Source organism: Topomyia yanbarensis, chromosome 2 (genome assembly GCF_030247195.1).
Source record: "Topomyia yanbarensis strain Yona2022 chromosome 2, ASM3024719v1, whole genome shotgun sequence".
Classification (NCBI taxonomy): Eukaryota; Metazoa; Arthropoda; class Insecta; order Diptera; family Culicidae; genus Topomyia; species Topomyia yanbarensis.
The window spans coordinates 35,513,282-35,526,777 of NC_080671.1; the positions used below are offsets into that span (position 1 = coordinate 35,513,282).

The 13,496-nt window shown below is 39.3% G+C and overlaps 3 protein-coding genes across 3 annotated transcripts; 2 read left to right on the forward strand and 1 right to left on the reverse strand.

Annotated features, from left to right (window-relative positions):
• The first annotated feature begins 3,930 nt into the window (after positions 1-3,930).
• LOC131682716 (ribosome biogenesis protein WDR12 homolog) lies at positions 3,931-5,664 on the forward strand. The gene is made up of 3 exons (XM_058964406.1): positions 3,931-4,153; positions 4,212-5,146; positions 5,201-5,664. The coding sequence occupies exons 1-3, from the start codon at positions 4,086-4,088 to the stop codon at positions 5,485-5,487; spliced, it is 1,290 nt and encodes a 429-aa protein (XP_058820389.1). The 5' UTR covers positions 3,931-4,085; the 3' UTR covers positions 5,488-5,664.
• Positions 5,665-5,759: 95 nt separating this feature from the next.
• LOC131682721 (uncharacterized) lies at positions 5,760-6,626 on the reverse strand. The gene is made up of 2 exons (XM_058964415.1): positions 6,366-6,626; positions 5,760-6,305 (listed from the first exon to the last, which is right to left on the reverse strand). Exons 1-2 carry the CDS (start codon positions 6,489-6,491, stop codon positions 5,844-5,846), a joined length of 588 nt encoding a protein of 195 aa, XP_058820398.1. The 5' UTR covers positions 6,492-6,626; the 3' UTR covers positions 5,760-5,843.
• Positions 6,627-9,477: 2,851 nt separating this feature from the next.
• Positions 9,478-13,154, forward strand: LOC131682717 (ubiA prenyltransferase domain-containing protein 1 homolog). The gene is made up of 3 exons (XM_058964407.1): positions 9,478-10,035; positions 10,098-10,372; positions 10,491-13,154. Exons 1-3 carry the CDS (start codon positions 9,924-9,926, stop codon positions 11,121-11,123), a joined length of 1,020 nt encoding a protein of 339 aa, XP_058820390.1. The 5' UTR covers positions 9,478-9,923; the 3' UTR covers positions 11,124-13,154.
• The last annotated feature ends 342 nt before the right edge of the window (positions 13,155-13,496 follow it).

Consider the following 13,496-nt stretch of genomic DNA (forward strand, 5'->3'; position numbering starts at 1 on the left):
TCGCCGGTGCCGTGTGTTATGGTGGTACCGGACGGAACCGTTCGTCAGATCTGTCTTAACGCTCTCTACTTAGCGCAGGATACGCGAAACCGCTGCTAGCTTTCGAAAGAAAATTCCTAGCTGCTGCTACTCTATCAGTCTCTCTCTCTCTCTCTCTCGACTGAGGACTACAATTTCGGTCGATTAAATTATGCTATGAAAATTGTACTTCCTGGAATTTCATCTAACGAGATCAATTCATTGTGAGGAATTTCGCTGCGTTCCAATATTGCTTGCCTCTGTAGGTGACGATGTGTGTGGATTCACTTCGGCAGCCAGCTCTTATGTTTTGGGTAATTTTGCTATCTTATTCTGCTGAATAAATCATCTGCCTAAAGCCTCTACGTTATACTACGGTCACTTTAAAAACGCCCTGCTATTTAATCTTGTAGCTCTCGGCAAGTCAGTCCTGGCACTCTCCTCGACTATTCCTGGCACTATACCGCTGACGTCGCACTAATCACGGTGATCAAACTTGGCGAGAGCGGCAGTGGTTTCGTCGGAATTGTTCACTCGACAAGCAGTAAGTGCAAGGACTCTGCTACTTATGCCTGAGCCCCTCATTGAAACCTTCGTCCTGCCGGAGTGTTAGCTTCGTCCGATACCGGAGCGTATTGTTGAACCGAAGCAGTCTGCTACTGGCGCTGCTTCCTTCGAATTGGAATCGCTGAATATTCCCGTTAGCCGAATGTCCAACGTGGCCGAAGGCAAACCGATTGCAGCAACACCACCAGCCGTAGCTGACATTTTAGCCTTCAATCCAAGTACCTGCCATTGGCATAGCGACAGACGAGTGCGGTGCAGGCTGGACATCGGTTGACTCGGTGCCGGACGGGGCGAAACAACTGCAACAGGAGCGGACCTAGTATGGGGTGTAAAGGTCATCAATTGCCATAGATCACCAAAATGCGCTGCGACTAACATTGTGAACAAAACAAACCAAATGAAATTGATCGCAACAACGATAAAATAATCTAAATTCTACCCAAACATTTGAAAAGGGTCACTGCCAAACGTATACCTCGAGAAAAAAGGTAAAAGAAGTTTTGGTCGAATTCATTATAATTCTATTTAAAAATTTAATACTGGTTTATTTAGTTTGATTGCGCAAATTGTTTACATCAGACACTCCCCTTAATTCATTGTGTACGTATTTCACTACCTTTATAATCCTTTTGGAATCAGTTACAATAATCCTTTATAATCATTTTATAATATGTGTATTGCTAGTTAGGACTTTTATATCAGCCGGGCCCTTTTATAATTTGTTATAAAATCATTATCAAAATTCTTCATAATCCATTGTTGCGTTATGTTTATGCACATGGTCAGATAGATAGTTTTTAACTGGGACGTGACGTGTGGATACGAAAAAACCTAATGTCAATTGCAGCCAGGGGGAGCTGTCAAATGCAGCCAAAGGGAACCGTCAAATGCAGTGAGGGGGAACTGTCAAATGTAGCCAGTCCATTTAAAATATGTGAGGAAGAAAGAGTGGCTATGCAAGACAAGAGATCAAATGAACAGAAAAAATGAAAAAGAAAACATCTATCCACAGGTTTTGTCCCAGGATTTTAATAGAGAACATGAAAATTCGATTTGTTTGCATTTGGCAGTAGGCCTTTTTCAAATGTTTGGCTAGAAATTCCTTACTTCTTCAATGAACCAAAAATCAAAATTACAGCTGAGCGACCTTGTTTGGAAAGTGTTAACATTTGGCAGCGAACCAAACCAAGTTTCTCATACTATGATCGAATCAACAAAAATTCCAAGACTATGTAAACAATCTCTCTGAACTGTCAAAAAAGTGAGGTTAAACATTATCATGCAATGTTCTCCACCGAGAGGTTCACTTTAGTTTGTTTACATAATCAATGAACTTTGTACCGCGACTCACCACTTCATTTGCCGCGTTGCCAGGAACTCAAGCAAAAATATACAAAACAGTGTTGCCCAAACACACATTTTGAGTCCCACCATTCTTGCAAAGGTGAAAAAAATACTCAACATTCTTGCATTTTTCAAATTTAAAAAAATCATTAAAAAATCACGATAGCTCCAAATAGTCTCATTTCAACGGCAATATTCTTAAAAATGTGTAGTCTTTTGAATAAAAATAAGAAAAAACGGGATTAGGTCGGACGAGAAAGGTCTATTGGCTAGTTCGGTAATGACTGACAATTCTAAACCAATGCCGAGGTAGTGGTCGATCGATGATGCAGACCATGTTAACCAGTTGAAGTTGCCCTTCGGAGCTCGCTTCGGAGTCTGTAGGCCAAACCGGAAATTTCCTGGATCCAGCAACTATTGATGGGTTCGCTGGGAAACAGCACGGGCAATGAACTCAACCAAAACCAAATGGTGGTAGTTTAATCCATATTCGCGAGTATGCTTACCCTCTTACAATAGTTGGTTTCAAAATCGTCCAATGAAGGACATTCGTTGGACCAATTTGAACGACGTCCAAATAACTGTTCATCAAACATCCATCGTTGGACCCATGTTGAACGAATTTGAAACAATTTTTGGACGTCTCCGTGGGTACCCAGTCAAAAAGGGCTAGTTGCTGGCTAACGGGGGGCTATTTGCCAACTTGGATGCGCAAATTGCCCTTCAATTTGCCAGCAAATTGCTGGCAATTTGAGGGCTATTTCAAATGCAACATTTGGGCGATTTGCCGCCGTCATTTTTCAGCCGTCCTACTCGCCTTTAAATCGCCCCCAAATCGCCCACGGAACGCGCTTTTTAATCGCTTTTAGTTGCCTTAAGGCCTATTTACACCCTCGGTGAAAATGAACGTGAACTCGATGCGCACCAAATAGTTTTTTTTCCAATATCTCGCATATTAGTGTATAGAAATTGATGAAACTGGAACTAAACGATAGTACATTAATATATTTAGCGAATCCATGCACAATTATTCGATATAATTGAATCAATGCAATAATTCATATTCCCCGATCATTTTTAATATTCCACGGTGAAATATGTTAGCAGTGGATAATTCACTTGTTCACCGGGAGTGTAAACGCGACGATGGGCGGAATTGATGCGGAGTGGTGAATATAAATGTCATCGCTGTTCACGGTGAACATTCGCCTTCAAATAATAGATTGCATTCTGACAAACTGTAAACTGCCAGGTGAGCGTGAAATCGTTGTTCGCCGATGAAACTGTTCACGACGTCGTCCACCGTGAACAATGGAAGGTATTCAATACATGTTCACGTTCATTTTCACCGAGAGTCTAAATAGTGCTTTATTTGAAAATTACAAATAATACTTATTTTCGGATTCATTATCTACTCACATAAACACCACCAAACTATATGAAGAATTAATGGTGAATATGATATTGTACACCAAGACTTACCACAATCTGAAGTTCATTAGGAATTTAGATCAAAGATCTTGTTCTACTATACTTACACATGATTCCACAATTCCCCACATTCGTTGGCTTAATTAAGCGCACGAAACAAACAAAATTCATGCGAGAACATGCCAATTGTTAATAAACAATTTTAAGCTTAAGCCAAACATGAACCGCCATGTTTGAAAAACGCGAAAAACAACCAAGTCCATTTCAGCCGCCAGTAAATTTGTCTAAGTATTGAAATTGCCTTTAAATCGCATTCGCAAATTGCATTTGTTCCTAGGGGCAATTAGCACAGGCGAGTTGAGTCAAACGTCAAACTTTTTAAATCGCCGAATCAATCGGTTTCAGAATCGGTTGTTGCGTTTGATCTGGAATCCATACTGACTCCATTCAGGATTCCGAATGGTTTGACCGGGTGTTCGTCCGCCTTTTGACTAGGATGGGTTATTTTTTTTCTGTGTAGCGTTACTATCTTCATTCTGGTCACCCTGGACCGGGTGCGGTTATACTGTCAGACTGTCAAAACAAAGATTTTCAGCGTGCTTTACCATTGCAACAATCGAACACACCGGTGATTTTGTGTTTTAATGGTAAAATAGGTTCGAAAACCTGTATAATCGGCATTAAACGTATTCCCTTCTGGGAAGTGAACGGTTACAACATACACAATGTCTCTGAAAATCACGGGTAAATCAGAGGGACAGCTTCAGCTGCATCTAACTACTAAGCAAAAGCAGTAAGCTAAAAAACTCGACTGAGGTTAAGCGTGTTTACTACTGTGATTTTTATTTCAGATTCGCAGTTCCGGACGTACCGTATTCTATTCGGGCCAATGTCAATAACAAAGAATTAAACGTGTTAATAAACACGCTACTTAAAGATTCGGGCAATGCAGAAGCTGGAAAAGTAGAATTTGATTTCCTACTGAATGGAGAATTTGTCAGGATTCCGCTTGGGCAGCATTTGAAGGAGCGAGATATTTCGTTTGAAGACACTGTTGAATTGGAATATGTGGAGCGATACCCAGCTCCGGAGCCACAGGACTGTTTACTTCACGATGATTGGGTTTCGGCAGTGGAAGCGCGAGAAGACTGGATTCTGACAGGATGTTATGATAACACCTTGAACATTTGGACTGCCGCTGGCAAGCATAAGTTGACTATTCCAGGTCACATTGCGCCCGTAAAGGGAGTGACTTGGATATCGTTGGATGATGAGAGAGGAGTTTTCGCAAGTGCTTCACAGGATCAAATGGTAATGCTATGGGAATGGAACGTGGCTGCCAACTCGGTGGAGTGCGTACAAGTTTGTAAGGGTCACGAACGTGGAGTGGATTGCATTGCGGCAAATCAAAGCAAGACCAAAATGGCAACAGGAAGTTGGGATACTATGCTGAAAGTTTGGTCCACGGATGTACGCGAAGACACTGAAACGCAACCATCCACGAGTAAGAGACAAAAGTTAGATCAAGGAAGTGCAAGGACACCAATTCTTACTTTGGCCGGCCACCGCGAGTGCGTCTCTGGGGTTCAGTGGATTGATGACAGCACGATTGCAACATCTTCGTGGGATCACACAATTAAAATCTGGGATTTGGCACTAAACGGGGTTAAGTCGGAAATTTGTGGACAGAAATCCTTTTTTGATTTAAGTTACTCCAAGTTAAATGGCTTGATTATTGCTGCTTCGCCGGATAAAAACTTGCGACTATATGACCCGAAATCGAATCGTAAGTCTGGTTTTAACACAACTCCCGATCAGATTCATAACGTTTTATTTACAGAGGGAACAATCGTGAAGAATACTTATCTTGGGCACACACAATGGGTGCAAGCTGTCTGCTGGAGCATAACCAACGAATACTTGTTTGTATCCGGCGCTTATGACAATCACGTCAAGCTCTGGGATTTCCGGAGCCCGAAAGCACCGATATTCGAACTAATCGGACACGAAGATAAAGTACTAGCGTGTGATTGGTCAAATCCAAAGTTTATCATCTCTGGTGGATCAGACAATTCAGTGCGGATCTTCAAATCGAAAATTTCTACACAAGAAGGAACGAAAAAATAGAGGTTTTATTGCTGCAGTATATCTAGCAATAGAGTTGCAATGATTGTTAGTATAGTTTTGGAGATCGACACGTACGGTAACAAAGTAGTCCAACGTTTAATCGCCATGATAAGAGCGGAAAGATTCATTTGCAATTAGTATTTCAGAATAATACGAAACATAATTTTCAAATTGAAACTACGTCATTTGATTTTGTTTTCATTCAATCGAAAAAAAACAAATTGATTTGTTATCAAAACTGCCGCAATAACCTTTACATTTTATTGCTAGATATATTTATATTGGAAGCAAAATATATTGTCAAACACTTTTACAACTTCAATTTTTGTTAAATTCATAATTCAACTAAAACAAAACTAGCAATATTCTATGCAAATATGATCTTCAATCGTTTCCACGCTGCTATCCGTTGCACATAATGGGTATCTGTATTGACATGACTCACATTTAACCATTTCAGAACCTAACGTTCCGTAACAATTTTCCAGGGACACCGTTGTCTTTTGCGATGGGTGATCATTGAAGCCAGAATCTTCGTTAGTTCTACACGTTTCAGTAAACCTTTCACCTGTGTCCCACCAGTCGTTTCCGTCAGATTCCCAACAATTATCTAATTCGCCAAGAAAATCATACGCCACATGAATCTGCTGATGGTTAGTTGAGCAGACCACGTTTTTTTGCTCCAATTGTTCCTCTTGAAAGCGTTGGCTAAACTCATTTTGGTTCCCACGGAGCATTTCTCGGAAGGCGCAAAATCTCTGAATGTTTCGGTAGCAGCTGTAGCACACCCAGGTACGCAGCTCGTCCACATCTATTATCTGTATACAATAGCGTTATTTTACCAGCAATACGTCGTATGGATGATAGGTAAAACCTACGTTAATCTGTGCACATTGGTAAACTTTTTCCAGAAAAGAGTGCTGCTTCTCGTAAAGTGCCTTCAGCGACCACATTCGGCTGTGATGCCGCAAACAAAAACGGCACACGATTTCGATACTGCTCATATTAAGCCTACAATATACTATTAAATAGCACAAATAGAATAAAAATCTACTATCCAAAACTCTAGGAGCTTAAAATTTCTATAAAAACGTAAATAGAACAAAATTTTAATAGTCAACACATCTTGCGCGCGAGATGAAAAGTATAAGGACGATCAGCTGTCATTTGACACATTAAAAAATCAGAAAGTTACGCACATCATTTTTGTGAAGTTTGTCCCGATGAATTTTTTTTGCTGAAATGCAATTTAAATTCTTGGCTCGACGGTAAGTTATTCGAGCTGTCAAAAATGAATCTTTTTTGTTTCCAACAATAGGTACTTTTTCATTTCACAACCTCTCGATGAGGTAATGCCAAATGGTATAGTGATCCTGATGATGAGTGAAAAATCCTTTAAGAATAATTTCAAGCGAATTAACCTGTAAATTGTGGATCGTAGCGGAGTCTGCAAATGATCGGCTCGTAGCCCAAACCGTGTCAGAATCGGAACATTTCGGCAAGGCTCCAAAAATAATGGCAGTTTAAACCACTGAGGATGTCGCAAATATGCGACAGTTCCGCAATTTTGACTGGTTTAGAAGCCAACAAAAATATTCTGACCAGTGACAGGTTTTATTTAGTTTCATGGATTTAGAACAGAATCCTAGGGGCAGATCACTCTAGGAATGTATAATAAATTTGCATCAAATTAGAAAAAAATGCATTTAATTTCCATTTTTGCAACTTTGCTCTCCGTCACAGAAAAGTTTGTTTAACAAACATCCTACGTTGATTCACATTGTTCGTCGTTTTATTGAATGTAGGGCTAGTTTTTTGTAGGGTTTTTAGGTCTGACGACGCAATGCAAAATACATTATGAATTTCTATTTCGATGGAAAGAAATGCATTCGATTTCGCTGATTTTAAAATGCATCGCAAGTGATCTGCCCCTAGACAGAATCCCTATCGAGACTCGTATACTTTCATAAGAGGGAGATATGTAATGTTAAATCGATGTTTTGTACTGTATTTTGTAGTAGAATATTTCTAACGTTTCAATATGGGGCCCCCGTTTCAAAATTTTCTGCCGGAATTTTACCCGATTTTTTTGAATGAAAAATAAAGATTATTCCGCTATCTGATTGGAAGTATGTACAACAATTTTGTACCCAATTTCGTAGGATTACAAGTACTAAAAATAACAGAAATAATGGGTTTTATGAAAGCAGTAATTATCTGATCCATAATTGGTCGGTACAATTCGATCAAGCAGCGAGCGTTGTAGGACTGCCTTTTTTGGGGTTTTCGATTGATTGAAACCGGTGTAGTGGAGTGCACTGTGTCGTGTCCGGACGAACGGCTGCCAAACTTTCAAAGTCAATCACACAACTGACGAACTTTTTCTTACTCTTTTGATTCTATCCTTCTCTCCAATACATTCTCTCCGCTCCGCTAATTTTATTTCATTATTCCTCTCTATCCATCTCAGTCCCTACGCACTGGTTTTGCACTTTCTAGCTGAAGTGTCAATGGAACATACCCAGTTTTCTGCACTTCTGCTAGAAAGTGCAAAAACGGTGCAGTTTTAGTGCACTCCACTACACCGGTGTCAATCAATCGAAAATCCTATTTGTCATCGAGTGAACAGCGGCAGGTATAAAACGGGGACATAAGAAAAAATCGTTAGTTTGTGTTCTGACGTTGTAAGCGTAGCAGCTACTGCGTTTCATGTCAGCTCGCTTCTTTCGATGGCAGGTAATACATCCCGTGACTGCCGCCAGGCGCTAAGGTTCCCCAAGTAACCAATAAGCATTATATCTGCTAATAATCTGCTTTAGATCCACATATAAAGCTGTCCTATAAAGCCGTGAAGCCCTAAATACTTATATAATGCTGATATTATGCCAGAAAAGGCGAAATATAGTGCAATTACTGTGCAGAGATTGACAGCTCGTTTCTGCAGTACTGATGCTATTATATAGCAAAAGCGTACAAATGTCAAATTTGAAAGCCTTATATTGGCACTACTAATGCTATTAAAAAGCTTCAGTTGGTTGTCATTGTCCGCCATGGTTTTGAAACCATTTCTTATGTTTCCTTTCGGTATGATGAGCAAAAAGGAAAAATTTTAAAATAAAATATTCTGTTTAAAACCGTAATTGACTCTGTTCTAATGCATTGTAATGAATATCCTTAATGGGTTTTCGTTCTCACATGATATGAATGTTTACGAAAATTACCTTTAGTAAGTCTCGAACTGAGGTACCTTGCCTCATCCTTCACGGTAAGTGCGCTGCGTTTGCTTCCTGGACTATATTGCATATGTTTGATTGAAATGAAATATGCCGAATATAATCTACAAGAAGAGTTGCATAACAAATAAACCCACAGCATTACAATGGCATTATATCAGCTTCTTATTTGCTCTATAATGGCATTAAATGCACTTGTAAAGCTTACATGCTTTAAAGATCCTTGAAGCATGTACGCGTTATATCAGCTTTATATACGCATATAGAGCAAGCTATAATGCTATATATCGGCTGTGCAGTTATGCATTATTGATGCTAATATAGAGCTTTGTTGCGTTGTTAATGCTGTAATAGAGTTTCAATGCAACATTAGTGCAAATGTATATCCAATATAGTGCAATGGCTTAATGCTTATGGTTACTTGGGAATTTTATTTGTCAAAAGTAATGACAATCTTTTCCTATAAATATAGCAACACTGCCAACCATCATTTCACTATCCCTGCAGTAACATTGCGTACGGTGCAAAAAGTTAGAAACAACCAATCAGGAGCTGGACCATTCTGATGTAAAATTGGAACAAAAACGCCCCCCCTCCTATTGTCATGTCCTGTCTTAGGTTTTCTACGCATTAATGGGTACTTCATTTTATCAGTGTAGCTGCCTTATACCGTTAATTGACATGTGGTGATTTTAAGTCGCCCGGAATCAAAAACAATGTGGGCGCCCCCCGATATGTTTGACAGTTGCTCCCGTTCCCGTATCCCGTCGGTTTATATTTCGATGACGTGACAGGCAAAAGATATACAGTGGAGAACCAGCTGCAGCATCTCTGAATAGAAAATTTATAATAAATTAAGGTATATAAATCGCCATATCGTAGTGTTCTTGCTCTGATGGTTATCTAAACTACAACCAAAAGAAATATTGAGTATTGTTAGATTGGCCCTAGTATTTTATGTCAAGTAAAATTTCAACCAACTCGGTGGTCTGCCTACCAATGTAGCAAGACAAGTTTTGGCGAGAGCAGCAATCAATCAAACGGGATTGCTTGTAGAATAGGCGGCGGTAGGGGAAACAAGCTGCACAACGTTTCTGGAAGTTCTGTAATTTCGGACAAGGTTTTTAGGTGTATCGCAGTACAGTGACAGGCTCAGCGAAAAGAGAGCAAAAGTTTTTGCATATCAGTGATCAATTTCATAATATGTATGAAAGTGGAGGTATTATGGAGAACCATTCGTTGAATAGCAACTGTTCAGTGGTCGAAAATAGTAAAACCAACAATGATAGGGATGAATGTAACAGGAAAATAGATGGTAAGGAACCGAAAAGCACCTTTGTTTACTTTGGTTAAACCTTATTGCTTTACCCGTTGCAGCTCCATTGATGAAAATCAAAACGTACCTGTCGGCTTTGAGGCCATGGTCTCTGTCGGCTAGTCTGGTACCGACGCTGTTGGGAGCAACACTCGCCTATCGAACCGTCGGGTTCCACGAATTCAATTTTTTGTCTCTTCTTTTCACGATTTTCACCGTCGTAACGGTGCATTGTGCGGGCAACGTAGTGAACACCTATTTCGATTTCGTGAAAGGAATCGATAATCGCAAATCGGACGACCGGACGCTGGTTGACCACATACTTAGAAAAGAAGAGGTGAGCTGCGTTAAGTAGAATATCATATTATATAGAACATGGGACAAATATGCGATTATAGGCAGTTAAACAAATGCAGTTAATTGTACATTTTTGTAAAATATCTCAACAATTCCAGGTGGTTACACTAGGAGCGCTTCTATATTGTGCCGGTTGCTTTGGATTCATCTTTCTGGTGTACCTTTCTCCAGCAAAGCTGGAACATCTGGCCTTGGTCTATTTCGGAGGTTTGTCATCCAGTTTCCTGTATACCGGTGGCATCGGGCTCAAATACATTGCCCTCGGCGACGTGTTGATCCTCATCATATTTGGGCCAATTTCGGTGCTATTCGCTTTCATGGCTCAAACTGGGCACGTCGAATGGATGACCATCTACTACGCCATTCCGCTGGCTCTTAACACAGAAGCCATTCTACATAGTAATAACACGCGCGATGCAGAATCGGATAAAAAAGTTGGAATTGTAACGTTGGCAATTCTGATCGGAAAGACCTCATCCTACATTTTGTACGCGTTGTTGCTGTTCACTCCGTACGTGCTCTTTGTGGTATTAGGTATGAAATATTCGGGGGCTTTTCTGATACCAATGGTGACGCTACCTCAGGCATTTAAAATTGAAAAACAGTTTCGTAATGAATCCACAATGCATGGTGTACCCCGGCAAACAGCCAAGCTGAACCTCTTTTTCGGAATTCTGTATGTGGTAGCCTGTTTTATTGCGCCCCAGTTACCATTCATAACCAGGAAATAAGAATAGCTACCCAGTGGTGTTGACCTTCACTGACCGGATGCGAGCGGGTACTGTTGACAGTACCGTTTGTGACGCCGATTCCCAATTAGTTCATCTCGCAATTCTCTTCTCTTTGATTGGTCCCAGACAGACTTACTATACTCGTTTATTATAACTATTATAAGGTTATAACTTATTTATTCTTGTGCGAAAGAGTCTTTTATTACATAGGGAATTTGTGTACTCTAATTATTTTAGTTTACGGTACAATTGTAGCAATCATGCGTAAATTAATTGGTGGATCGATAGTTCATACATTGTTTTTTTTATTTCTGCAATCTTCGCTTCACTTTATACGATGGTAGAACAGAGAAGTGGCGTTCCATCTATAAAATAATGGAAATACTCGAATCGTTCTTCGATTTACTTATGCTAGGATGTTCCATTCTTAAGCGTGAACCACTCTGTGATGCGAATTTTCATGTTCAAATGCCAACTTTCAGTTCAATTAACCCCAACCATGGTTCAAATTCAAAGCCTCCCTCAATCATTCACCTTCAAGTTGGCGGGATTTTCATGACTAAACATACATCTTCATTTCAAATTGACGCTTTTTCATTCACCAGCCAAAAGCATCATCTGCTCTGTAAATGCCAGTTTAGATTAAGATGTTTGGCGTTTTCGAGCATACATGAACAAAAAGAATTATGTTCAGAGTAGTTTTGCTTGAAAAACCTGGTCAATACACCAGTAGGGCCAATGAAATTGAAAATGAATTGAAAATGATTGAACAGTTTGGCTGTTTGAATGAATAACGCAACTAAAACCTGCGAATTGAACACAGTAGGACCGGTTCCTCCTTCAAGTTCCAACAAAACTGTTGAAAATTAGCAGCTCTGGAACCACCTCGATGACACCATACCTCAGAGAACGGAAAATTTTTATGCGGTGCTTTTGATACACACGGAATATCAGTGCCAACAAGACTTGTTATGTAATACATGATTCGGCTTTAGGGTTCGTTTTCAAAATTCGGATCTATATTAGATCAAATCTTAATGCAGCGCAGTAGCAAGATACTTTTCTTTCTTACCCTGAGCCACGAGTGCATATCAACATCGGACCCGTTTCGAACGAAGCAAACAAAATTACTGAATAACCCCACCCCACGATGAAAACAACTCCTCTGATCGGCGCATCACACATATAACACATTCAATGTGAAAAAGTTAAACAATCGTACTTAATTAAATAAAAGATGTATCTTATAGAAAACAGCTTAGATTTATCTTCTTAACAAACCTATAATATGTATAATAGAGATTTACTTATGAAGAAACAAAATTTCCAGATGGCGCGAATAGTAAAACGAAACGCTAGTATCTATTTATCTACCAGGCTTCCAAACCCGGACAAATTAATAGGGACAGACACAAATCTAAGTGAGTGACAATAATTAGCTGTACTAGTAGTAGCAATGAGATTGAGAAAAGCAACCAACCACACAGATGAGTTTAATATAAACTAAGAGACAACGTGGATTCCCCAAAATGTAATTTTTACTCGAACTGAAACAATTTACAAATTTTCTAGAGCTAAAGCTAAATGAGAAACTTTAACAAACAGTTTTATCCTTCATAGCATGTTATTTTTGCCTATCGGAATCAACAAAAGCAATAGAATTTAATCTCACTGAAATAAATTATTTATTAAAGCAGCTTTAAAGAACAGATACCAATTATTTTACAACAAGCTTTGTTGAATTATCTTCCGCAATCTTGAATTTCCTTTTATCGGAAGTGAAATACCAACGAACCCAGTTGAAGGAAAAATTCACATACTTAGCATAAGATATCTTTTGTTGAACAAACTTATTATGTAGAGTTTAACACCGAATCATACAATTAGAGAGATGTGGCTTGTTATGCTTTTGCTTCAGGAGAAGAAAGCAAAATAAACGATATTCTTGATTTCTATAATAGAATTTTAAACAGATTTATAATTAAAGTGTCGTTTAATGGAAGAGAATGTGTAATAAAAATGAATTAATTACATGCGAAATATCAGTTAATTACTGTTGAACCATCCTTTCGATTACAAATCTGTCACAGCCTGTAAAAACATACTAAAAATACCGATGATTTTCGTAGTGACTACGACTTACCTTTCAATATAAATGTCCATTTTCTGACAAAACATTACTCTACCGTGACTGAGATTAAAAACGTCCAGTCAGATAAACTGCGCGCAGTCGTGATTGATTTGAAACAAGTCAACGACACTGCTAGCAGTAGTCTCTTCACGATAGAGTATCGCGTCTGCATCCCCCCTCGAAATGTGGAGATGGACGGTGTTGTAAGTGATGCAAGTTTTACTGTCCATATTCTAATGAAT

Excerpts from the sequence above, each read along its gene's own strand:
- LOC131682721 (XM_058964415.1), bottom strand. The coding sequence starts at position 6,491 with ATGAGCAGTATCGAAATCGTGTGCCGTTTTTGTTTGCGGCATCACAGC. Across the intron at positions 6,306-6,365 it reads ACCAATGTGCACAGATTAAC|ATAATAGATGTGGACGAGCT; the intron begins GTAGGTTTTACC and ends TATTGTATACAG.
- LOC131682717 (XM_058964407.1), top strand. The coding sequence starts at position 9,924 with ATGTATGAAAGTGGAGGTATTATGGAGAACCATTCGTTGAATAGCAAC. Across the intron at positions 10,036-10,097 it reads ATGTAACAGGAAAATAGATG|CTCCATTGATGAAAATCAAA; the intron begins GTAAGGAACCGA and ends TACCCGTTGCAG. Across the intron at positions 10,373-10,490 it reads ACATACTTAGAAAAGAAGAG|GTGGTTACACTAGGAGCGCT; the intron begins GTGAGCTGCGTT and ends CAACAATTCCAG.
- LOC131682716 (XM_058964406.1), top strand. The coding sequence starts at position 4,086 with ATGTCTCTGAAAATCACGGGTAAATCAGAGGGACAGCTTCAGCTGCAT. Across the intron at positions 4,154-4,211 it reads CTAACTACTAAGCAAAAGCA|ATTCGCAGTTCCGGACGTAC; the intron begins GTAAGCTAAAAA and ends TTTTTATTTCAG. Across the intron at positions 5,147-5,200 it reads ATATGACCCGAAATCGAATC|AGGGAACAATCGTGAAGAAT; the intron begins GTAAGTCTGGTT and ends TTTTATTTACAG.